We start from the raw sequence: 24,718 nt of genomic DNA, 5'->3' as shown, positions 1-24,718 counted from the left end.
CGCGCTTGAGCCTAGACCCTTTGGGTCAAGGCTTACCGTCTTGAATAAAATCTTTAACTTTACATAAATGAGCTTGAAAGAAGTATTCGAACAACATCCATGGAGGTCATTTAAGAAGTTCAATGAAGCTGCAAAGAGTTGGGGATTTACTAACAGAGCTGAAGTGAAAAGGTTCTTTGACAAAAATGTTGTACATCAAACAAAAATAAACCCTTACGACTACTTTTTACCAATTTACTCCAACACTCCTGACGCATACCAATTTGACACTCTCGTTTCAGAGTAAGAAAGGAAGAAAGCCACCATTCCTCATCTTCATTAATGTTAACACTCGCAAAGCATATGCATATCCAATGAAAAATAAAGGAACTCGTGAAGTGTTAAGAGTTTTACAAAAGTTTTAGCAGAACATAGCCCAAGTACTTTAACATCAGACCAAGACAGTGCATACCTCAGCAATGAAATCACAGATTTTCTCATTAAGCATAACATAACTCACTACACTACTGAAGACCATAACCATAACATACTCGGCATCATAAACCGCTTCATAAGAACGCTCAGAGATTTAAACCAAGAGCGAGACTTTACCGAAGAAACAATGAAACATTTTCTCGAAGTATATAATTCCTCAACACATTCTACAACAGGACATACACCAAATTCAATGACACAACAACAAGAAAAAAGTATATACAAAAGAAACGAAGTCAAACACAAAATATCAGAAATTCAACACAATTTACCCTCATTCCTGGTACAAAAGTTCGTGTAGTTCTTGACGACAAACCGTTGACAAAGAAACATTAAGGTTAAGTAGAAACTATTAATATCGTAGACTCTACGCAAGGTAATGGATATCTTATAAAAGCTGCCGACGACTCTATTGCGTTTTATCCTCGTCATAAATTAGTTGAAAGTAGTAATGGCAAACTTGCTGAAACCATTGACGAAGCAAAGCGAGGAGTGGTTATTGAAATACTTGGCTATAACATAAACGATGACACTTATAAAGTAAGATATGAAGGAGGCGTTGAAGATGTTATACCATCTAAGAACTTGAGAGAGTCGAAGCCAACACATCTTGGACTATTAGAGCGGGAGTACTGGAAAGACAAAAATATGCCAGAAAGAATAAGAAAATTCTTTCAAACTTTTCATTAAGATGTAAATCAGACAAAAATAATGTTTAGGTGAAGAGGTGAGATTTCACCTCTTTTTTTCACCTGTTTTTTCACCCTCGTGAATTTTCATGAATTTCCTTAAGATAGAAAAAATAAAGTTAGTTTTATTTTTTATTTTTTTATTTTGTATAAAAGATATGATTTCAACAATCGGTACAACAACAATTCAAGCTGCGAACGGCGGGACTGTCCACAACTACAGCACCAAACTCGTTAGTCATGAATCCTACGTCAATGTTGATAGAGATGAAAAGCTTTATTCCTTCTTCATATACTTTTGAAACAGAAATCCAGAAGATAAAGCAAGAACTTTTAACAAGTAATTTAGACTGTAGTGCGAAAGATGAAACAAATGAACAGTATCTTTATGAAATGGAGGACCTCATCGACCATTTGCCTAAACTACCTGAAATTCAGCAGCAAAAACTAACTATTCCTGAATTCGACGAAATTGAAGTCAAAGCAACTGACTCAGTAGAAATTAAGAAATTCATACGTAAAGTAAATTATGAATTCCTTGGTTTTCATTGCAACCATAAAGTTATGGACAAAGATTGCGACATGGTTTATAAAAATATTTCTGACCTTTACAAATCCGAAGAATTTAAGACATACGATAACTTTGTTTCATTAGTTGCAAAATGTGTTTGGGAAATAAGAGATAAAGATAGAAGAGGCAAAGTATGGAACGAACAAATAAGACCCGCTATGTTTGAGATGAAGAGAGCAATTGACGCTTTAGTTGTTTTAGCTGGTAATGTTTCAATGTATAACGCAAAAACGATGCCGCAATGTTCAAAATGTAAAGCAGCAATAAGAAAATATAACTACTCAGTCAAAGAGATAGAAAGAATGCGAAACGACTATGCAGACTTAAAGAAAGAAGCAGAAAAGCCAGCAGAAGATAAAATGGATATGTTGACATTTCTTAATAAAAACTATCCAACAGCAGAAGATTTCCTTCTGTCTGACGTCAAGAAGAAATATAAAGAGACTTTCGGCATGATTAAAACATTCAATGTACTAAAAGAAGAAATAGAAGCTACGAAATTGTTTAGGATTTCAAATATACATCGTACAATTCATGTAAAACGCTTGTGAAAAAAGAGGTGAAATTTCACCTCTTCACCTAAACATTATTTTTATTGAATTCAGCACAAAAATAATGAATTTCATTAGTTAGAAAAATAACGCTAATTTTTTTCTAAGAAAAATTTTTATTTTGTATGTAAAGACAGTAATGACAAACATTGAGTTTGAAACAGTTAGAAAGATAGACAATGACACCAAAGTGGTTAGAATAGGTGATTTAAACGTAAGATACTCAAAGAAATACAACAAATATTCTTTGTCAGACATTATATCTCCATCTGAAAAGAAAACAAACGACTGGGTTAGAAATGCTTCAACTCAGAAAATTTTGACAAGAAATCCTGAGCTTATGATATCAGTAGCATTTCATGGAACAAGAGCATATCTTATAGACAAAAGTCTTATACCAATAGTTTTGTTATGGTTAGACCCAGTTGTTGAATATAACTTCATAACATATGGTTCATTCGATACGGAACGTTGCAGTGAAGGCTTACTTTATATCGTTCAGAAACCGAAAGGACTTCAACACAAAAAGATATAAGATAGGAAGGACATATAATATATTACTCAAAGATATGACAGTACAGTCAATAAGTCAAGGTTGTGTTTGTTAATGATATGAGAGCTGCTGAAACAGAACTGCTTAAGTTTTTGAGAAAATGTATGGTGCTCCCACGAAAGGTAAAGAAACGTTTGAAGCAGATGAGATAGATAAAGCTATAAAATTATTTGACGAAGTTGCTGAAAAATACATGTAAAGCGTTTATTTTTGGTCTTTTTTGTGAAAGTCAGAAAAATAACGCTAATTTTTTCTAAAAATTTTTTTATTTGTATGTAAAGACAGTAATGTCAACATTAGAGAACACAACAATTTGCTATCGTTCATGAAGCCATAAATGAAGAATACGAATACATACAGTATAACAAACAATTGAGACTCATTCGTTCGGTCAAAGACGATATGTACCAGATGCAAAGTATAATGAACGCTCTTCGTTCTACAAAGCAAGCATATCATTGGTTTGAAAACCAACAGAAAAAAGAACTTTTAGAAGAATTTCCTCATATGATTGCTTCCCTCGGAAAACCGAGAGAAGAGATTCCGTACGAAAATCGCAAGAATTTGGCTCCTGGTTTGAAAGGTTATTATGTTCATAGACTTTTAGTAAACGCTGTAGCAATGTGGGCTTCACCTCGTTATGCTTGTTATATTTTCATGATGTTAGATGAACTATATAAAGCAGAACGTGGAGAGTTGGAAAAGAAACTTCAAGCAAAAGATGAAGTCATTGAATCCAAAGACAAAAGCATACAGAAAAGAATACCGCGTTCAGTACCAAAAGGAAAGGAAAAGAGTTATAAGTATATGATATATACTGAAAAGTTGGAGAAAGAAGAAGATAAAGATATGGTTATGTTACATTTAGTCAGAAGAAACAACAAGAGCTTTTATGACTTAGCTAAGATATATAAATCTGACAGAAAGTGGTTCTATCGTGAAAACTTACCGATTTCAATGACACCGAATGAACAAATAAAGGAAATTGTCAAAAATACTCTTCCTCAAACACACTATGACATCAAAGGTTGCACAATACTTACATTCAAAGAAGACTTAACATTACTGAAGGAAAAAATAACAGAATATTTCAATAACTTCAAAGAGGAAGAATAAAAAAATCTAAGCTAATTTTATTTTTTCTTAAATAGCTTCAGGGTCTATTTCTTCAACCATTTCACTTCCTTCGTCAATGTCAATAGAAGCTTCTTCAACCTTTGGTAAGAATTTCTGTATAACATCTTTGTTCGTTATTGTCTTCAGAGATGAAGGATAATATTTCACAGATGTTTCACCCTTCTTATATTCTTTCTGTTCGGAAAGATTCATAGCAATACTGAAGAAGTCAACGTTAGAGTTCTTTATGACAGTATAATGAGTATCTTTGACATTCACGAAGAAACTCTTTTGTTTCAAAACTACTGCTAACTCTTGTGAAGTATAACGTTTGCGGTCAATGACGATAGCTAATGGTCTGACATACTGACCAAACTTAGATTCTTTCACAAACTTCTTGTTAAAGATAACATTAACATTTGAAGCATTATTGAACTCATTCTTGATGGCAGTAGCGAGAGCATTGTATGAAAAGAACTTGCAATCTTGCATGTGTTTCATTAAAATAAAAATATTAAATTATTTTGAAAAATAACTTAAAAAATCTAATCTAATTTTTTCAAAAAATATTTTTTTATTTCCTACTAAAGATGTATCGGAAGTTGTCTAAGTTAGAACACTCGGAAATAAAACAACTTCTTACAGAAGCTAATATAGATGTTGCAAAGCATTACGCAACAAACAAAAAAGCACTCGCTGACATCCTCAATGACTATAATGGTGCAATAAGTTATGATAGAATTCATGAGTTCATAAAGCCGCAACGCGGCGAGGACGAAGTCCATGCAAGAGCATTTCCTTTAAATGACGTTGCTATTGACTTATATCATAGACGTTCAGTACCTCATGAAGTAAGAAGAGAAATGTTTGACATAACAAATGCAAACGTTGGTGAAACAAGAAGAAGAGACGACACACTAAAACAGAGAAGAGAGATGTTTAAGAGCGCTATAGAACAAGTTCGCAAAGCTAACGATGTCTTCGTTCCATTGACGACAAACCAAAAGAAGGTGAGAGATGGTTAAAGAAAGATGAAGAGAATAGGAAGAGGAATGTTAAGACAGGCAATAGACTCATTGACTTTAACATCGAAGCTTTAGATGAACCAAACAGAGACTACTTACACAAACATTTCGGTAAGGTTTTCATGAGACTCTTAGAGAAGATTAAAATAAACTCCAACAAAGATGGATGGTATGTTATAAACTTGGTGGAAAGTATGAATGTTCTACGTTAAACCTCAATAATATTGGAACATTACTACATCAGCTCTTGAAGGAGAACTTTATATCAGAGATAGAAGCAAATGCTGCAGGTATTGTTGAAATGCACTATGACTTCTTCTTGACAAACATAAAGAATCTTACGAAATAAAGATGTATGATTTAACAGAATATGAAGGCTTAACGATGTCAGATGTAAAGAAAGGCAAACCAAAAAAGAGACCATATAGAGATGAAAGCACACTGACAAATGACCAGAAAGCCATTTTGGAAGCTCTTAAGCAAACAGGAAACCCAGCACTTATAGAAAGCTTTTGGAAAGATAATGGTGAAAAGAAGTTTTATAAGAAGAGAAGCGGTCAGTTCTGGAAGTATCTTTGCACATTACCTATAAATCTTGAACGCTACCAAATCTTCAATGAACTGAACAAAAGAACTGCAACACTTATGACAGAAGATAACTGCTTCGTTTATGCTTGCATTCAGGCTGGAGTAAATGAAGAAACTATTGACCACATGAGAGAAGTCATTCGTGTTAGAGACTTTCCTCAAAGTAAAGTACAAGAAATTTCTGACGCAACAGGTATAGCATTTAATGTTACCATTGGTTACTTCAATGACTCAAGACATAATGAAATAAAGAGATACATACCAAAAGAATGTGAAACTGTTCGAACTATTGACTTACTTCTTGTTGAAGACCACTACATGCTAAATGAAAGATTACCAATGACAACATATTTCATTCGCAACTATATAGAAATCTTGAAGGAGTGTGGTGGAATGAACATTGAGAAACAGATGAAGATTTATACAAAGAGAGAGAACAAATATGTAGTTCGTTATGATAGAACAACACCGTTATGGGATGTTATGAAAACATTGTGGGAGTGCAAATATTTCGAACCTATTTCTTATGGAGAACTTTTCACATATACGACTGACTTATATAAACAGAACCTTGCACCATTTAAAGATTTGACATATGCTCCAAAGTATTGTGTACAACTGAAGAAGAAAGCCGAGTCAAAAGAAGTAAATAAAAATAAGTGCAAGTTCATTCCTGAGCACGTTTTCTTTGCTGACTTTGAGTGCAGTACGATGGCTTTCATAAAGCTTTTAACATATGTTATGACAGTGAAGATGGTTCAGTGAGTGAAAGCATTTGGGGTCAGAACTGTGCAACAGAATTTTTGGAAGCGACTTCCTGACAAGAGTTTAATATATTTCCATAACCTCAGTTATGATATAAACTTCATCTTAAGACACATGACAGAAGTGAAAGGAACTCCCATCATTAAAGGTTCACGAACAATGCAAATAACTGGCTTATATAAAGGAAGGGCAATTATTATAAAAGACTCTTACAGTGTTATAAATAAGAAGCTTAAACTATTTCCTGCTATGTTTAACTTACAAACAGGACCGAAAGAAGTATTTCCATACAACTACTACAGCAGTGTTTTGTTAGCAAATGACAACAGAACTGGTGTCATTTCTGAAGCGTGTAAGTTTATCCAGGATGCGGATACATTCATGAAAAACATAGATTCCATCAAAGGTTGCAGAATAGATGAGAACCACTTCGACTTAGAAAAGTATAGCACATTTATTGCAAACAAGATGTAAGAATTTTAAGAGAAGGTTTTGTTAAGTTCCGCAATGATATTGAAAGAATTTGATTTAAACGTTTATGACTACGTTAGTATTTGTTCAATTGCTAACAAATTATTTGAGAACAGAGTGTACTTCCCGAATGGAAATTTATATGACCTCTCAAATAAACCAAGAGAATTTATTTCACGCTGTATTCAAGGTGGAAGATGTATTGTCAGATAACATTAAACAAAAGAGCGAAAAGAAACTCATTGCTGATTTCGACGCTGTTTCATTATATCCATCAGCTATAGCAAGACTTTATACTTTAGAAGGTATTCCAAAGGTTATGAAGAAAGAAATGTTAAGCACAGAGTATCTCATGAGACATTTATTCGATGACGACCAAAAGGAACCCATTGGTGAAAAGTTTATGTCTGGCTTCTTTGTTCTCATTAAGATAACAGAGATTGGAATACATAGACACTTTCCTTTAATAGTTTGTGACCCTGAACTAAATCCAGAACTTAACGTTCCCAGAAGTTCAAACACTTGCTGTTTAATGTATGTTGACCATATAACATTACAAGACCTCATAAAATATCAAGGTGTCAAATGTGAAGTGTTGCAAGGATACTATTACGATGGAAACAGAGATATTAGAATAAGAGATGAAGTAAAGAAGTTGTTTGAGTTAAGGTTAAAGTATAAGAAAGAAGGAAATCCTTTGCAAGAAAATATAAAGCTCATTCTGAACAGTATTTATGGCAAAACTATTCTATCTCCTATTGAGTCAAAAATAACCATAGTAAATGACAAAGATGCTATAAGATATGCCATCAGAAACTACAACCATATAGTGAAGTTCGAAGGTTTGGATGGTTCAGATAAAACTATTTTCAAGCTAACGAAAAGCATTTGCAGACACTTTAACTTCTGTCCACTTGGTGTTAACATTCTGTCTATGTCGAAGAGAATAATGTGTGAAGTATTCTGTACTGCTGAGGACTTAGGAATGGACATCTTTTATAGCGATACGGACAGTATGCATCTCTACAATGAAGATATCCCTCGTTTAGCTGAAGAGTTTGAGAAACGTTATGGAAGAGTTCTCATTGGTAAAAACCTTGGTCAATTTCATAGCGACTTTGCAGAAATCACACCTGGAAAACAAAGTTTAGCATACAAGTCAATATTTTGTGGAAAGAAGACCTACATAGACTTACTCACTAACGATTTAAATGAAGTTGCATTCCATGCACGTTGCAAAGGTGTCAAACAAGACGTCCTTGCTTTAACAGCAAATGAAATGTTTTCTGACTCTGTTCAGTGTTTCTATGATGAAGATAAAGGTTTAATGGTTCCGCAAGGAAAATTTAACAAAGACTCTGAGTTCAGTGTTATGAAGTTATATAAAGCACTTCATGATGGTCAAGAGATTGGATTTGACTTATGTAAGTCTTCTAGTCCTTGCTTTGCTGAAAAGTTTAACTTCTCAATAACGACTAAAACAAGCTTTATTCGTAAGTTGAAGTTCTGAGGTCATTTATTTTTGTCAGCAGTGAGACCATTCATGATAAAAATAAGCCCATGTGGTCATTTACAATACTGCGATGGTAGAGTTTAAGAGTTGTGCTTCAATATAGAGACAGTCCTTATGGTCTGGAGGTAGCAAAACAGGTGCATTATGGTCATGAGTGGAGAACATGTCTATCCAAAACTCACGATTGAAGCCAGTAAGCTTGTAATACTTAGGATTTGGTAATGGTGAATTTCTTGTATGACCAATGAACTCATTTTCAACTCCTTTACTTAGATTTGAATATAATATTGCTTGTTTTCTATCCCAAATACCTGGAAATCTAATTTCGGAAAAATCATTTTTCCTCGGAAGCATTGCATCATAATTGAAAACATTTTTGAAATCATCACTTGGTTCAGAGATTTGAAATCTTATACGTAATGGATTTTCTTTCTTTTTAGCTACTTCATTGAATGGTGAATATATACAAAACTGACAGTCATGAGTTCCATCTTCATTTTCATTAAATTCATAATGAAAGTCTATAAGTTGTGGCTGACTACCTTCTTCTTTCAGTTGTGCAAAAACTCACGTAAAGGCTGTAAAGTTTGTACTTCAATGTTAAACTTTTTCTCGAACATTCATTAAATGAAATCATACATTGTTGCAATGTTGTATCGTCTTTAAAGTATTTGTATATGTGAATGTTTTGGGCGCTTAAAGACTGTTCGTCATTTTCTATCTCGACTTGAAGTATAAAGTCAACCTTTCTGAAAGCACGTGTTATATACATATTTGTTATGCCAATGTACTTCTCTTCATTTATGTTCACAATCCAGTCTGTTGGAAACTTAAACGTTACTCTGTTCCCCTTTATTTTGACGTCAGGGTTTTCACTACTGAACGCAACAGATAAAGGTATTTGTCTATACATTTAATTCGGATAAAAATAAACCATTTACTCTTTCTTTGCTTCAGCTTCTTTAGCTTTTGCTTCAGCTTCTTCTCTAGCTTTTTCGCCAGTCTTGGGTTCTTTTGTCTTCCAGCAGCTAATGCAGCAAGTTGTTTTTCACTAAGTTTTCTCTTTGGTCTCTCTGGCTTTTGTTCTTGTTTTTGTTCCTTCAGTTCGGATAAAATTTGCTCACGAATTTCTTTCTTCAATGCTTCAACATCTATGACCCCTTGGGTCTTGTCCGTAGGGCTTGTCTGAGTCATTTGACTGCAGATAAAAAACAAAATTAAAACTTTAACCGATGTAAAATGAGCTTGTCAAAATCAGAGCGAGAGTCTATTATATTAAATGACGCAGAGGAATACAACATCCTTTCTATTACGTAAGTCAGAGTAAAGATGGTAAAATATACGTAAGAAAAAGAAAGGTTCCATTAGCGAATGCAGAAAGCGACACATTAAGGTGTATGGCACCGAGGGCGAAGCCCATGTTAAGCCTTCTATTCAAACTGAAAAGTCAATAGAACCAGAAGAAAAGAAGCCAGATGTACTTTCAATAACGAACCAAGAGCTTATTGCAAAGTTCGTGAATTTCATTGAAAAACAAACCGAGTCAAAGAATCCTGACCCGCCAGTGAAAGAAGTTGAGACAAAAGAGAATGTACAGTTCATTGAAAATGTCAAGAAACAACTTCCACCACGAATGCCAAGAAGAAGAGTGAGAATAATGAAGTAAATAGATATTTTTATCTGAAGTAAATACATGCAGAACGAACAGCTAAACGAATTTACTCCAGCAGAGCATATTCATCAGATTCGCTCATATTTCGATATCATAGACAATGCAGTTCAAATTGGTGACACTAATAGAAAATATTCTGACGCAAAGATTCCATCACAACCTGGAACTGCTAAAGATAACACATGGGTAACATTCAATCTCTCACCTCCTGGTGAAAATATGTTGGACCTTTACAATACATTCATTACGTATAAAATGGAAGGTCAATTTATTGTAGATAAAGAAATTGGTTCAGGTTCCAATAAAACAAACCCACCAGGATTTTGGATTGGTTTCGATGACGCTTTTCTATGCAGTTGCTGGATATCAAATCCTTGCAAATGGTCGTATCGTATATTCTCAAGACAACGCAAGAGAAGAAGCATATATAACTTCAAACTCACAAACTACCGAACAAATAAAGAAAGTAGATGTTTCTCAAAGACTCGACATGAAGATGTATGGAGTCATTCGGGAACATGCAGAACAGGACAAATTGTTAGTGGTCCAATTACAGCAGGAAAATCATTTGATTTTAAGCTTCGTTTAAGAATTCCTGTTAGAAGATTCCTTCCATTAGAAGCTATTCGATTTATTCCAGCTTTTGCAGGAAACATTCAGCTTAAAGTAAAGTTCAGTAGCGACGCCTTACAATGCACATCTATATCTGTAAATGATATCATTGCTTTCAATCCAACTCTTAAAGTTGCATTTGCTTCAGATTCAAATCCACCGACAAATAAATTTGTTCCATGGAATGAACCATTCACTATGATAACGAAGGCAGTAGAAGCTAGTGGAACAGTTACTATTACAACTGTAACCAGCAACTATTTCGAACAAAGATGGATTTTAATGAATGTTTCATTCATCCAAAGTCATTCTCTTTAGACCCTAACATTTATACAGAACTTGTAGAACATTATACAAACGAGGCTTTATGTTTTCCTGTTAAAGTTATGGATTGGATTCCTATGGACGGTTCATTCTCAAAGAATACAGATAGTTCAAGTGCAACATTTACAGCAGCTTATACGCCTATTAATGTTAAAAGTATTTGGGCACTATTTAGAAAGAAAGACAACTATTATGTTAATTTTGAGAACCCTAAGTTTAAATATCTTCAGCTTTCCATGGGAGCTTATGGAAATATGCCTGCAGAACCTGAAAAATCATATGGACCTGTATTTTATGAAATGGTTGCGAACGCTTGCAATACAAACAATGATATGATTGGATTTAATGAAGATGTTATGAGGTCATTGGTGGATGATGGTAGTGTGGAACATAAATGGGATAGCTATGACAACACACATTTCTTATGTGGTTTTCCAACTGAAGTGGACTTTTGCTTCCAGCAAGGTCAAACATCTACTGCTCCAATAACATACAAATTGTCTGTTAAAGGACCTATTGAACTAGCAACTGAAAACGTACCAAAGCCACTTATTGGATTTATGAGGGATTGTTGCTTTGCCATTCAGGTGCGTGCTAATGGCATCCCCATAATAAGATTAGATGACTATAACTTAGCTGCGGACGACAGTGAGGAATAAAGGATGAACGTTTATTTTTAAAGCTTATAAATGAGTTCTTCATCAAGCTCTCGTGAACCTTCACCATCTATGAAACAAACTTTACCAAACGATTATGGAGCACCTATTGAATATTTCTTACGAGCTGCACAATGGCAAAGAGCAGTCTCACCAAGGTTAGGTGTTCCACCAGCTCCTGTCAAAAATAGCATTTGGTCAAGTCCTTATATAAGATATGGTCTCCCACTAGGTTTGCTAGCTACAGCAGGAGCAGTTATGATGTTGAAAAGAAATAAAGCAAATGTTGTAAATAATACTGAAGTAGCTGAAGTTAAACAAACTCCAACGCCTTCACAAGCAAAACCTTCAATGACTCCTGAACCTATGGAAGTACAAACTCCTGTTCAAAAGTCAACTCCTAAACCGACTCCAACATTTAAACCAGAACCTACTCCTCAAATAAATCGTAAAACTCCTGCGTTTCCTTACTGAAAAAATAACGTTATTTTTATTTAATATTAAAATTTTTATTTGATTGAAATGACAAATAAAGTCACTGAAGCAATGAAACAAAAGTTTTTGGTAGAATACATTAAATCAGGAACTATTCCAGAAGGTTTTTACATTCATACTATGAAGGATGGTAGAGTTCAGTTTAGAAAGATAAAGCAACCATTAGATAGAGAAGGAATTTTGAGAAAGATTAAACTTCATGAGGACAACATTGCTGAACTTAAGAAGAAGTTAGAAGAGTTGGAGAAAGGAAGAGAGTTATAAAGCAATGAATTCAACAGGGTGAAAAACCGGGTGAAAAAAGAGGTGAGGTTTCACCACTTCACTTAAATTTTTTGTGCTATGTTTTCATACGTGTGAGGGTGGTGATATCATTAATTTTTAAGTTTATTTTTATATAAATGACAGAACAAAAATAAAGCATATCTACTCAGCAGGAATGAGACCCTTACTGACTATGTATTCGTTTAATGCTTGATGAAAACAATGGTACATATTATCGTATGGGTATACACAACGTCTGTTTCCATCGTCGTCGTATATGTAGAGCTCAAATCCAGTCCAACCTTCTTTTGTACAATATGTAGCTTTATTTAAGTATGCATTTGTGTAGATAAGGCAATTTTCTTCATCGTTCCAGAAATAATTTTTGTTCTTTGTTGAAATAGTTTTCGTTCCTCTGCGACCATAAGGAATGTATGCAATGAACTTTGCGTCATAAGGGATTGTAATATATTCAGGGTTTCTTTCATCGTCAATGGGTCTGTCTTTGTTAAAATGCATGTTTCTCAGTTTTACTTGGGTTTGAATAGTTCACGGAAACGTTCTGGGAAAGAGTCATAGTAAATGTAGTCAGACATGTCTTTACAATGAAATAAAAAAATTGGAAAATAAATAAATAAGGTTATTTTTATTTAGTGAGGATGGTAGTGAATTCGTTAGTGAAGTCATTGGTGAAGTCATTAGTGAAGTCGTTTATGTGTCAAATGGTTTTGTAAATATTTAAGGTTAAGTTGGTGTTACGGTTGTGTTGTAAAATATACGTTACCGGTTTCGTAAAGTGTCAAAACCGCTAAGTGGTGTACGGAGGCGCGCAGTGCCACAGTACGCAACTTAGGGATACTAACTAAAGGCACTTAATGTGCATTTTCTAATTCAATTAGATTTGCACATTAAGTGCCTTATTATTATAATAACTTTAATATGGAATAAGTCGAGTTTATTCCAATATACGAGCTTATGCTCATATGTCGGGTTAAAATCTGGCGTTTGGCAATGTCGCAAAACGCCGATATGCTAATTCCTAAAAAATTTTTTTATGAAAAAATTCTTTATTCGCAAAAGGTATAGTATTTGCTCATGTACGAACATATGCGAGAAATTCCCATTTTCTTTTGATCAAATATATAGAATTGGTATAGTATAAGACCTTTTCCTTACATTTAATGAAAATTGAATGATCTTCCAAATTTTCTGAAAAAATTTCAACCAAATTTTATTCGATAATCATCTCAGTTTTCTCGTTTATTTGATCATAATGATTAAATTTAAAGTCAAGCATAGCAATTTGAGTAGGGGTAATTTTAGCTAAAAGTGACACGCCTGTAAAAAGTGACACACCCGTGAAGGGTGTGATTACCGATCGGTAATTTCGACAGTTTAGAATTTAAAATTTTTATGGAACTGTTGCGAGTTTCATAAAGAATTTAAGGAATATAAGCAAAGATTTGAATCAAAATCTTAGACCTAAGCCGCTCGATTCGCTCGCGGCTTCCGCGAATTACAGATCAGCAAAGATTTGAATCAAAATCTTCGAACTAAGCCGATCGCTTCGCTCGCGGCTTTCTTTATTATTTTAAATTTGCATATTTCCATCAAAAGTTCATAAGGTAAAAAATTTTGTTTATTTTTACTAAGAAAAAAAAGGTTTTTGATAATAAATTTATTTTATTTCGAAAAAGTAGCAATAATCGTAAAAGGGTATTGATAGGCTTGCTAAAGTAACTAATTTTAGCTGTCAAATACTTTTGTATTTTGAAGTAAATTAGTATAAATTTGATATTATTTTAACTCCCTTTGAAAACCTCAATTTTCCATACAGAGGGAACGGGAATAGCATCCAATATTCCCTGAGAATGGTTGCGCATTCTCAGTTCCCTCTATATTTCGAACGAAGCTCTCATCGGTCTTTTTTTTAATACTAAACGTTTTTTTCCCCTGTTACTTTTAGCTAAAATTTGGGTTTGCCTAGCAATTTTGAAGTCGATTTTACACCGAAGAATGGCAGATTATTCATTATTTTAATTTTTTATGAGCTCGTTAGAGGATTTAGTGGCAGCACTTAACAATTCCTTAACCCCACACAGTTCTCCTCCAGTTGAAGCTCATGTCGAATGTACCGCTTCATCTTTTGGCATAACTTTGATAGGAAATATCGCCCAAAAGTTACAATGGACAGATGAGCAAATTAAACTTTCAGATACATTATTTACAACTACCTTTTTCTCACTAGCAACTGTAAATGGCCTCGTCACAGCGCAAGTTGAACAGTCCGATATTCCACAGCTTGTTTTTACAACATCAGCACTTATTACATATATTGAATATCTTACATATATGCTAAATACCATACCCCTCTTTTCCAATGAGGTACAAAAACAAGTCGAATTAGCTGTTCAAAACCAGATTGATCCTAACGCGTTTATTCAAAGTGTTACAGCATTACATGAGTTCGCTCAACTCACTCAATATGTTGTTGTTCACTACGACAACGAAATACCATTGACAAAAAACGCAGTTCAAGTTCCTTTACTTGGAGAACAAATAAATGCAGTCATTTCTGCAATCATTCAACTATACAATCTTGCCGGAGCAATTTATACTGATATATCTAAGCAAATTGATCCAACATTAGATTATCAGCAGTTTATTCAGCTCTACAGCCAAGTTCTCCAGGTGATTCCTGCTCTCATTACGATGATAACACAGATCAAAGATTCTCTTAACCAGACTGTCATTCAAATTTATCCAGAACCTGAATATAATGATTTTCAATTATATCTCAAAGCATTCACAAAGAGTTCGGCAATGTTATACCTATTGTCCTCTATCATTGGAATGTACAATCAGGACAGTTTTCATATTACATTAAGTGTTCTCAAGATTTTAGCTGAGCAACTACATGTAATCGACGCAAAAATCACAAGAATGCTTAGATTCAGAGGTAATTTCGAGCTCACTGTTAAGGAAATCCGCCAAGCCTATCAAACAATGTCCGAAATCTTCAAACCACTGCTTGAGAACCTTGTAACAACGTTACCATTAGTACCTACTGGATATCGCAGTTCTGCTGAAAAAGCAATTGTTGAAAGTTTCCAACACGTTCAGAAATCTTTCAATGAATTCAACGGAAGATTCGAGAATCTCTTGGCTGCGATCAGAAAAGATAGAAGATTCTCGTTATTCCAGAACATCGATGTTATTCTTAACAGCCCTGTTACAGCTCAAGCTCAGAATTTAATTCAAAACTGCGTTTTCCTTGCTCAACAAATGCTTAGAGATAACGCAAGTCTACCAGAAATTACACAAACTGTACAAGAAATTTCTGCAAGTTACCCTCAATTTTTGACATATTTCAATCAAATCATTTCTGATGCATTAGAATTAACAAACAAAGAGCGCTGGGTAAAGCAACGCGACTATATAGCACTTACACTTAATGATTTCATCAATACATTCCAGATTTTCTCAGCAAATCAAGAAAATATTTTATTCAGATTTTTAACAGCTGCTTATGCAGCCAGATTTGCTGCTTCTTTCTTAATGATGGATATCCATCCAATAATTACAATGCAATTGCAAGTAATGAGACAAATTTTGATATCTGGAATAATTTTGTTATTCAAATCAACTGCGAAGACAATTTTCGATTTGTTATCTCATGTTAACCAGGTTTCTTCTGTTCTTTCTCAAGAATCAAAACAAAAATTTGATATAATTTTCCCTGTTGCTTTCCAAACATTCCAAGATGCAGCAACAAAGATCATATCAATCAATAATGAAAACGATACAGAAGCATTCGCAAATTGTCTTAATGAAACTGATAAAATTTTATTAATCTTCAAAGCACTTATTTCTATCATTGAAAGCTGCCAAGATCAAAACATTGCTTCAGCAAATACTCTTCTCTCCAGTTTCGAGAACGCTTTATCAACTTTGACCAGGATATTCAGAATTTTACTTCAAATCGGAATTACTAATGATGCGAAGTCATTTAACTTCATCATGAGTCCATACATCGATATATTGTCTACTTTGTACAAATTACAAAGCGATTCGATTTATGAAAGATATCTCAAACTTAAAAAGCCATTGGAAGAGAATCTCGACAAGATTAAGGATGTATTAGATGATGAACCTCCATTTGGTTCATTTGATCCTGATTTTTGTTCAAATATTTTCACTCATTTTGGAAATGCGGCAAATTCTTCCTTTAACTTAACAAAGGAGATCCCCGCATCGATAAAATCAGGAAATTACAACAGTTATCTTGAAAAATACTATAATTTATTGGCAAATTGCATCCAAAGTTACACAACAAACGCAAATTACCAAAAAACAATCAATGTTAATTATGTTTGCAGCATCAATGGTGTTTCTGGCTTCAAATTGAAGGAATGTTGTACATCAATCAGTCAAAAATTAAATGAACTTGTTCAGAAGCTCCAAACAGATCCACAGACAACACCAAGTCTTGCAATACTTATCTCCAAAGATCTATATGATATTCCTGTGATTTTGGCAAAAGAATCAAATTCAGATAAACTCAAACCGAAATCATTATCGTTAAACAACCTTGTTACTAGTTATGCATGTGGTGACCAAACAATCATACAGAAACTGGTTGAAACAATACAAGATATCAGTAATTCTGTAAATCCTTTGATTCAACTCAGTGAACAACTCATTAAACAGATCTCAGAGACACAGAAACCAAAGGAAGAACCAAAACCACAAGAAAAACCTCCAGAAATACAAAAAGAAGTTAAGCCCGTAAAAAGTGACAAAGAAATTAATTTTGATGAAATTTCTGATTCAGATATCAGTGACAATGTTATTGAACTTAATGAGGAAGTCACAGGAATCATCAGCAAAGTTGTCAGTGATGTTAAGAAGTTAAATCAGAATGATATGAATGAATTAATTTCTGAATTACAAGATCTTCGAAAGAAATCGATGAAATTGACATCATTGACATTAGTTGCTGCTAAGAGACGCTCAGTTATGTTAAATAAAGATGATGTTGATAAATATTCCAAGGAGATTTCGAAATTGGTTGAGAATTTGAATAATTTAGAGAAAATTTCAAAAGATTCTCTTCAACAATCGAACAAAACAACTTCATATCGCAATGTTATTAAGCTACAAAGAGAAATAATAATAAATATCTCAACAATTGCGATGTTTTGTGACAAATTTGCTGAAATTCCACAAAATTCAGAACAAAACCATGTGACAAAATGCTTATTATTGATGTTATATATCATAACACAAGATAAACAGAAGTCTATTGATGTTTTGAAGCAGTTTTCATTGAAGAAAGTCACAGAAAAAGAAGATTTAGATTTAATCACCGGAAAACTCTCAGAATTAGAGAAGGAATTATCAACAGATGATATATTATCACAAATTAACCATGTAATTGATATCAAACAATCAATTGATAGTTCATTATCTGAAGATATCAAATCTCAACCAGAAATCATCATCAAACTTCCATTTAGATTCAATGTCACGACTAATAAGTCATATCAACCACGTCATGTTGCAGAAATCAAGAAAGAAATCGATAATTGCTATAATTTACATGAAATTTCTCTAAATAAGTTGAATGAAGTACTAAATAATAGAAAATCTACACCAGAATCGATCTTTTCTGCACTTAAAGAGTACCATGACTCATCAAACAAGTTATTAATTAATACAGATTTGATGAGAAACTCAACATGGAATCCAAACTGTCAGAACAAGCTCCAGACATGTTATAACAACTTAGTAGCTGCAGGAGATAACGCAATCGATGCTTGCAGAGCCAGATTACTTGCAGACGAGAAATGGAAGGAAACAATTCAAAAATTCACTGAAAATGCAAAAGATTGTTCCCAAAAAATCATCACAGCATCACAAGAATCTCTTGATGCAGTCCAACAAGACTTATCCAGCACAAACGAAGCAGAAAAAGAACTGATGATCGCAGCACAAAACATCCAGAAATCACAGTCAAGACTGATGTCATTCAAATCACAAGCGGAAGATCAAAGGACACAGAAAGGAGACAGTTACATCGGTGTCGAAATCATCGATGTTTCCGCTCCAATTCTCAATACTTCTGCAAAACTAATTGAAGCAGCACAAGCACAGATGAAGTATTGTTTGTCGAGAAAACCAAACTTAGATAACCAGACAGGAATGATAAACACAGCGAGAAATTTAGTTGATTCTTTGGATCTCATAATTGTTGCTGCAGAAGCAATTGTTAAAAGCAAAAAAGATGCAATCAACAAAGTTTTGGCTGCTTGCAACATCATCTCATCATCAATTGCGCACTTCCAAGCTGAATGTCGTCAGAAAGAAGGTTCTCCTGAGTTAAATGACGTAATACAGAAGATAACTGACCAGATCCAAGAGACAATCGGCCACGTCAGGAATTTCGGAGAAACAGCACAGAGAAAGGAAACAGAAGAATTGACAAAAGATGTCAAACAACCAACAAAAGCTTTGAACAAAATGGTCGAGAAACTCAACGCAGAAGCAAAGGTTATCGAAGCCAAAAGAGCTCTCGAGGAAGCTGAAAACAAGCTCAAACAGATAAGACAAAAGAAATAAACTATTATATTTGCAATTTATATTTTATTTAAATATCAAAATTTCGAAGATAAGAATTTTTTTGGAATTAAAAAAATAAAAGAAAAATTATTGCACCGCCCGGGAATCGAACCCGGACCCCCACCTTGGCAAGGTGAAATTCTACCATTAGACCAGCGGTGCATTACATTTTCTATAAAATTTAAAAAACTAATATAAATAATTTTATTTTCATTCCCATATGAGTGAAATTCAAGTGAATTGGGTAAGGATGTTAGTCGTGAAATCTAAGTGAATCTGGAAAATTATTAAGATATTTCAGTATTTTATCAGTGAAATAACATTACTGTAACAGAATTCAATGAATCTCAGTGAATAAATAAATAACAAAAATAATATTTTTTTTATTACAAAAATAAAAAGCACTAATATCATAAAAATTCTATATCTAACGGTTTCCACCAAACATTCTTCTTTCTGACTCGATTTTCTCGATCATTCTTTCTCTATACAAGTAATCCTGTCCCTGAGGAACGCCAGGCATTTGGAGAGGCATTTCTGACTCAGCTCTAATACTTTCGAAGTCAATTGCTCCTCTGTCGAAGAATGATTCGTGATCTGTTCCATCCGCTCTTCCCATTTTGCCTTCAATAGCGTAAGGAGGCGGTATAACATCACGTCTCATCCATGAGAAGTCTCTTCGGTAATCAGGAGTCTTGAGATCGAAGATATAAGCATGAGATGTTCCATCGTGGTCATCTACGTCTCTTGTCCACGTCAATCTACCAACTACAGGGTAGTTCATTGGTATTATTGGGCTTTCCCTGGTGATCGGAGGCTTTCCTCCCGGAGCTTTCTCATCATCCAGGAAAATGTAAGTGGGACTAAACTGGTTTCTCTGTTCCTCTTCATAAGTTAGGCGGAGATCTGTTCCTTTCATGACATCCGAGATCCTTTTGTCCCAGTCTGTGTTTGCTTCTCCAATAAATGGAACTAAAACGTGGCCTTTGTAGGCCTGCTTTGCTCCTTCGAGGTCTATGGAAAATGTGGTAGGGTAAAAGTCCTTAATTGGTGACTTTTCGTTTGTCATAAGAAATTGCATTTTTTCTGGAAGGGCGTGAGCGGATTGTGGAGGCAGAACAGCCATCAGTTGCCATAGAGGAAGGAAAGGACAGCCTCTGTCGAACTGGTAAGTGGCGGGATTTACATCGACCAAATCCCAATCGGAAGAACAAGGAGCGGAATGGTATGGATAGGACCAATCCCAGTTATGTGTGCCATGGAGATAATAATTAAGGGTCCAAATCATGCCGCGAGTGAATTCTGTAACAATTTTGGCAATTTCTTCTTTTGTTTCAGCATGGAACTTCTGTTTGTAGTAAACTCGCTTTAATTGGGCAAGATCTGTTTCTTCTGTGACTTTAATTCCTTCGTAAACGTGGGGAACAATGTTTTTCGTTTTTCTTTCTTCTTTCTTTTCTTCTGCTTCTGTTGGAGGCTCTTGATCTATATCCGGATCAGGTGCCTGTGATATTTTGTTCACTTGTTTCTCAATTTCTTCGGATCTTTGCTCAGGACATAAAATATGTAAAAGAGAATTGCGCTCAAAGACATATTCTCCTGTTCTTCTTTCATCACAAATTAATTTCATGAAGTCCTTGAAGCGTGGGAAGTCGACTTGGCCGTTGTAAGTGAGATATGCGTTATATCTCGGTAAATTGTTTTTGTATAAACAAATAATATCCGAAACTGTGCCCTCCGCGATGGAAAATCCAGGAAGGGTAGGGATAAAATCGTTGCCGCAGCCGTAACAAATGAAAATAAAATCATCAATGGCTCTTTCGAGGTCCCATGGTAAATTTGGTGGTAAATTACGTGGTTTCAAGTCACGTTCTAAATATTGGCGAAGGATCCAAAGCGATACGAAGTCGAAATGCTTCGGACCAATTAAATCAACTTTTTCTTTTTCTTCAGGAGCATCAAAGATCTGATGGTGTAAAGCCATTTTCTCGTCTTCTTCAGTAGCTTTCTTTTGTTGTGAGTTCTGGCGAGGAAGATCCTTTGCTTCGTTGATTCTTTCTCTGAGAATTGTCCAATATGGTTCATGCGATGCCAATCCAAGGAAAATGATATCAGCATCAAGGCCGTAGATGACGTGGTGTCTGTTTGAATCGTATTGTGGCTCCAATCTCTGTGCTCTTACGAAATCCATAATTTTATGCTCTCCTTCGCCAGGAACTGATGCGTCACTGAGTATAACGCAGATTTTACCCCATGCAGGATCAGTTTCTTGCTTTCTTTGTATGAATCCGTGTAAATGTTTTGATAATCTTTCGAAAAATAGAGTTCCTGGAGTAATTACGTTTGAATCGTGATTTTTGAGATAGTCTGGATTGTAAAGTTCTGCTGCTAACTCTGTTTCTCCGCTCTTCTGCGCTTTCCAGTATTTGATCCATCTGTCGTGTGCTGCTTGTTTTGCGGCGAAAAATCTACGCTTACGCTGTTGGTTCATTTTAGCACGTGGTGCTGGTCCATCAATTGCCATGAATAAGATTTGGCGCGGGCGAACAATCATAAAAAGACGTTCGATGTAGTTTTCGATGTTTTGTAATACTTCTGCTTCAGATTTTGGCGGTGGGAGACCTTCTGGATGAAAACATGGATGGATTAAACCATTCATATCCAAGTATAAACAGTCAAATTCTCTATCGCCAATTGTATTGGGGTTTGGAAGAGAAGCGTTTGGTAAGTAGTGTCCATTTGTTTCATGTGGCTCAATACAGTTAGAAATGATTAGTGGATATTTTCGGGAAAGTGTACGAAAGAATGCTGGAACTCCCATTAATTTAAAAGGGGGAGTTCAAAAATATCAGGTGTAAATAAAATTATTTTCTCAAAAATCTAAGGTACATAGAAGCGCATAATCAAGTAATTTCCAAATTCATAAGTTTATATGAAATTTCCAAGAAATTCTTACCAAATTTAGAACAGATATTCTCTAGACAAAACCATTCTTCAATACATACTACTGCTTAATGAAATACTCACTAATAAGACTCATTAACAAATAAATAATTTTTTATATAAAATCTCATCAATTCAATTTTAGTACGGAATAGCTTTTATAATAGTTTAGGAGACGCATCCTGTATTGAGCAAAACTTTTAATGATTAAAATAATTATGATAATTTATATTACTTAAAAATAAGTAAAAGAAAGACTCACAAAGTATCCTGTATACTGTGTTTAACTAATCCAGCTACTGATTTTGTATTTGATGAATTTCAAAAAAAAATTTAGTTCTCAAGGAGCGTTCTTCTTAAAAAGAGTCTCTATGCTAGCAGGATAACACAAACAACAGCTTTCAAAAGAAAAATTATAATCAATAAAAGAATATCCCAATGACTTGACGAAAACACAAAGACCAAAATAACTCCATGAATCTAAGATTGTAAGAAGTTTTTTTGCTATGGATATCAACCGAAATTTTGAAATTTGTATTTGATTGTTTCAAAACATGACAGAAAAGGTTTTCTCTAATATAAATGACTTTTCTTTGGCATTGCTATAAGGATACAACCAAAATTCGACAATTTTTATGATTCATTTTGAATAATCGAAAAATAAACCCGAGATCTAGATTTTTCAGACTTTTCCGTACTATAAATTTGATTAACGAATCGAACTCAATGAGTGAATAAAATGAGTAAAATTTTGTTGAAATTTACTCGAAAATACTACTTTTGGTGAGTTAAAATGATGAACATTTTATTATATACGTTATTAAAATTCATGGTATTGAGAAAACGTTTAAACGCGAAATTTTTGCATGAATTGTTTCCAACAAAATCGATAATTACTCTTTTAGGACTGATATCTAATATGATAATCATTCTTTTAGTAATACGACCTGATTGGGGAACAAAACAAAGACTTTTTTTGATTCAAATTCAAAATTAAAACCGCTCATTTTCAAAAAAATTTAAGATATGAAATTGCTCAAATCGTGCTATACATTTAATGAATAACTATACATGGCACGGTGGGCGCAAAAAGTGACAAAATAGAATACCTATGGTGGCAAGACAAAGGAAACATTTTTGTAAGGCAAACATTATATCAAATACCTTTACTTTGTAATAAGAAATATAATTATCACGAAATTACAAATAAATATTGTTTAATATAATTAATAGCAAAATTCTTTTTATTATTTCCCTTAAGACCTTACTTATTAAGTATACGTATAACAAGCTTGTACTGCATGTATTAGTTAATAGAACAAAAGAAAATGAGCTCAAATGAAAAAAATTTTCATGCTATTTTGGAAATATGCATATTCGAAGTATGAGAGTTGTAAACACCGAGAATTTTAAGCTTTGGTTGATGATAGTCTTTAATTTTTCTTGAAGTAGTAAATTATTTGATATGAAAATTTAATGGCCAGCATAATCAATCGTGCGTTTCGTTTCTTGATTGAGAAACGATGATTGTGTGCTAATGAATTATTGCGTCTGACAGGTTATGATTATGGATACCTGAAATTAAGCTTTTATGGGAAACATCACCGAGCGCCATTTGGCGCCCCTAATGCTGTTTCTATCGGTATGATTAAGGAGCTTTCTTATGCACTTTCATCACTTGAACTTGAACGCTACAAGATATATGCCCCCCTCCCAATGGGAGGTGGGAGCAAAAATTGAAATGTTTACATTGATTTTTGAATACTTTACAAGCGCCCCTCCCAGTGGGCGCGGGCGCAAGTGATCGGGTCAAAAAAATCATAAAAATATTCAAAATTGCGATTTTAATAGATGTTTAAGAAGTAAATTTATTAATAACGATATTTCATATTACAAAATGTGTTCAATCTCTTCGTAAATCATTCAAAAAAATCAAAAGAATTTCCAAAATTCAATTTTTTTAGTAAAATTTATATCTTTTTCTATCGTCTCCTCCCCACCAGTGGGAGCCACCGGAGGCGCGGGCGGCGCCGCTGGCGCCAAAAAAGTAGCGCCCATCGTGCCATGTATATGAATAACATTGCTGACATAGTTTTGGGCAAAGATATTTTTTCAATGCAAATATAAACATTTCAAATGCTGCCCTCTTCAGGTTATGCACTTTAAATAGAGTTAGTCAATAAATATCAAAACTAAAAATTTAACGATGCCAATTGAGAGAAAATCCCAATCATATTGATTATTCCAACCTCATAGATTTGGAAATACATGTGTGTACAAGCACAGATAAGTGAAAGAGGATAAAAAGGCGCAAAAATCATTTCAAAGTTGTAACCAATACAAAAATTCAAAGAGTTATGGAAAAAAATTCTTCAACGATAGAGAAATTTTGAATATTATTCAATTTTTGCTGATGCGATTTGAGCAGACTAAAATTCTATAAGCAGCAAATTAGTTCACTTCTTTAAGATGTCATCTGTTGCCCACAACGCTAACGCTGCTTCCCACAAGATCTACGCTCTCCACCAGAAGGAACTTGATGAGAAGAATAATCATCATGAAAAGATCCATGGTGTTGACCCACTCCACACATCCCACAAGGAAGTTCAGGTCAAGAAGGCTCCAGTTGCCCACGGCCACGCCGGCCAAGGCAAGCCAGCCGCTGCTCCAGCTGGTGGTGCTGCCCCAGCTGCTGCCGCTGATAAGAAGCCAGCCGACAGGAAGAAATAAATATAATTTCGGTCCCTGGAACTATACAAGCATGGCTTGAGCCAATAACTCAACATGTAAGTTATTAATAAATATAAAGTATTAG

The 24,718-nt window shown here is 34.3% G+C and overlaps 7 protein-coding genes, 1 non-coding gene and 4 pseudogenes across 12 annotated transcripts, besides 2 other annotated features; 8 read left to right on the top strand and 4 right to left on the bottom strand.

Moving 5' to 3' along the window:
* Positions 1-13,203: part of a mobile genetic element that runs on past the window's edge.
* TVAGG3_0743120 lies at positions 68-627 on the top strand (annotated as a pseudogene). Its single transcript has one exon. A coding segment is annotated over exon 1 (560 nt).
* TVAGG3_0743110 (organellar and viral DNA polymerase type B) lies at positions 1,557-2,285 on the top strand (the record flags this gene model as incomplete). Its single annotated transcript, XM_051244941.1, has 1 exon — positions 1,557-2,285. The coding sequence occupies one exon, from the start codon at positions 1,557-1,559 to the stop codon at positions 2,283-2,285; it is 729 nt and encodes a 242-aa protein (XP_051091528.1).
* On the top strand, positions 3,499-3,954 carry TVAGG3_0743100 (uncharacterized protein; the record flags this gene model as incomplete). Its single annotated transcript, XM_051244940.1, has 1 exon — positions 3,499-3,954. The coding sequence occupies one exon, from the start codon at positions 3,499-3,501 to the stop codon at positions 3,952-3,954; it is 456 nt and encodes a 151-aa protein (XP_051091527.1).
* TVAGG3_0743090 (uncharacterized protein) lies at positions 3,982-4,455 on the bottom strand (the record flags this gene model as incomplete). The annotated part of the gene is made up of 1 exon (XM_051244939.1): positions 3,982-4,455. The coding sequence occupies one exon, from the start codon at positions 4,453-4,455 to the stop codon at positions 3,982-3,984; it is 474 nt and encodes a 157-aa protein (XP_051091526.1).
* TVAGG3_0743080 lies at positions 5,331-6,712 on the top strand (annotated as a pseudogene). Its single transcript has one exon. A coding segment is annotated over exon 1 (1,382 nt).
* TVAGG3_0743070 lies at positions 7,001-8,313 on the top strand (annotated as a pseudogene). Its single transcript has one exon. A coding segment is annotated over exon 1 (1,313 nt).
* On the bottom strand, positions 8,374-9,229 carry TVAGG3_0743060 (annotated as a pseudogene). The gene has a single exon. A coding segment is annotated over exon 1 (856 nt).
* Positions 11,614-12,054, top strand: TVAGG3_0743050 (repellent protein 1 family; the record flags this gene model as incomplete). Its single annotated transcript, XM_001318171.1, has 1 exon — positions 11,614-12,054. One exon carries the CDS (start codon positions 11,614-11,616, stop codon positions 12,052-12,054), a length of 441 nt encoding a protein of 146 aa, XP_001318206.1.
* A 441-nt stretch (positions 13,204-13,644) lies between the features above and the next one.
* Positions 13,645-14,323: a mobile genetic element.
* Positions 14,324-14,385: 62 nt separating this feature from the next.
* Positions 14,386-18,960, top strand: TVAGG3_0743020 (I/LWEQ domain family; the record flags this gene model as incomplete). The annotated part of the gene is made up of 1 exon (XM_001318168.2): positions 14,386-18,960. The coding sequence occupies one exon, from the start codon at positions 14,386-14,388 to the stop codon at positions 18,958-18,960; it is 4,575 nt and encodes a 1,524-aa protein (XP_001318203.1).
* Positions 18,961-19,050: 90 nt separating this feature from the next.
* Positions 19,051-19,123, bottom strand: TVAGG3_0743010. The gene has a single exon. It is a non-coding gene; the product is annotated as a tRNA-Gly (tRNA).
* Positions 19,124-19,253: 130 nt separating this feature from the next.
* Positions 19,254-21,782, bottom strand: TVAGG3_0743000 (5'->3' exoribonuclease family; the record flags this gene model as incomplete). Its single annotated transcript, XM_001318167.1, has 1 exon — positions 19,388-21,781. One exon carries the CDS (start codon positions 21,779-21,781, stop codon positions 19,388-19,390), a length of 2,394 nt encoding a protein of 797 aa, XP_001318202.1.
* A 2,590-nt stretch (positions 21,783-24,372) lies between these two features.
* TVAGG3_0742990 (uncharacterized protein) lies at positions 24,373-24,633 on the top strand (the record flags this gene model as incomplete). Its single annotated transcript, XM_001318166.1, has 1 exon — positions 24,373-24,633. One exon carries the CDS (start codon positions 24,373-24,375, stop codon positions 24,631-24,633), a length of 261 nt encoding a protein of 86 aa, XP_001318201.1.
* Between the last annotated feature and the right edge of the window lie 85 nt (positions 24,634-24,718).

The sequence above is a fragment of the Trichomonas vaginalis genome, chromosome III, assembly GCF_026262505.1.
Source record: "Trichomonas vaginalis G3 chromosome III, whole genome shotgun sequence".
NCBI lineage: Eukaryota > Parabasalia > Trichomonadida > Trichomonadidae > Trichomonas > Trichomonas vaginalis.
The sequence above is the reverse complement of the archived record's forward strand: the minus strand, read 5'-3'. Positions and strand labels throughout refer to the sequence as shown.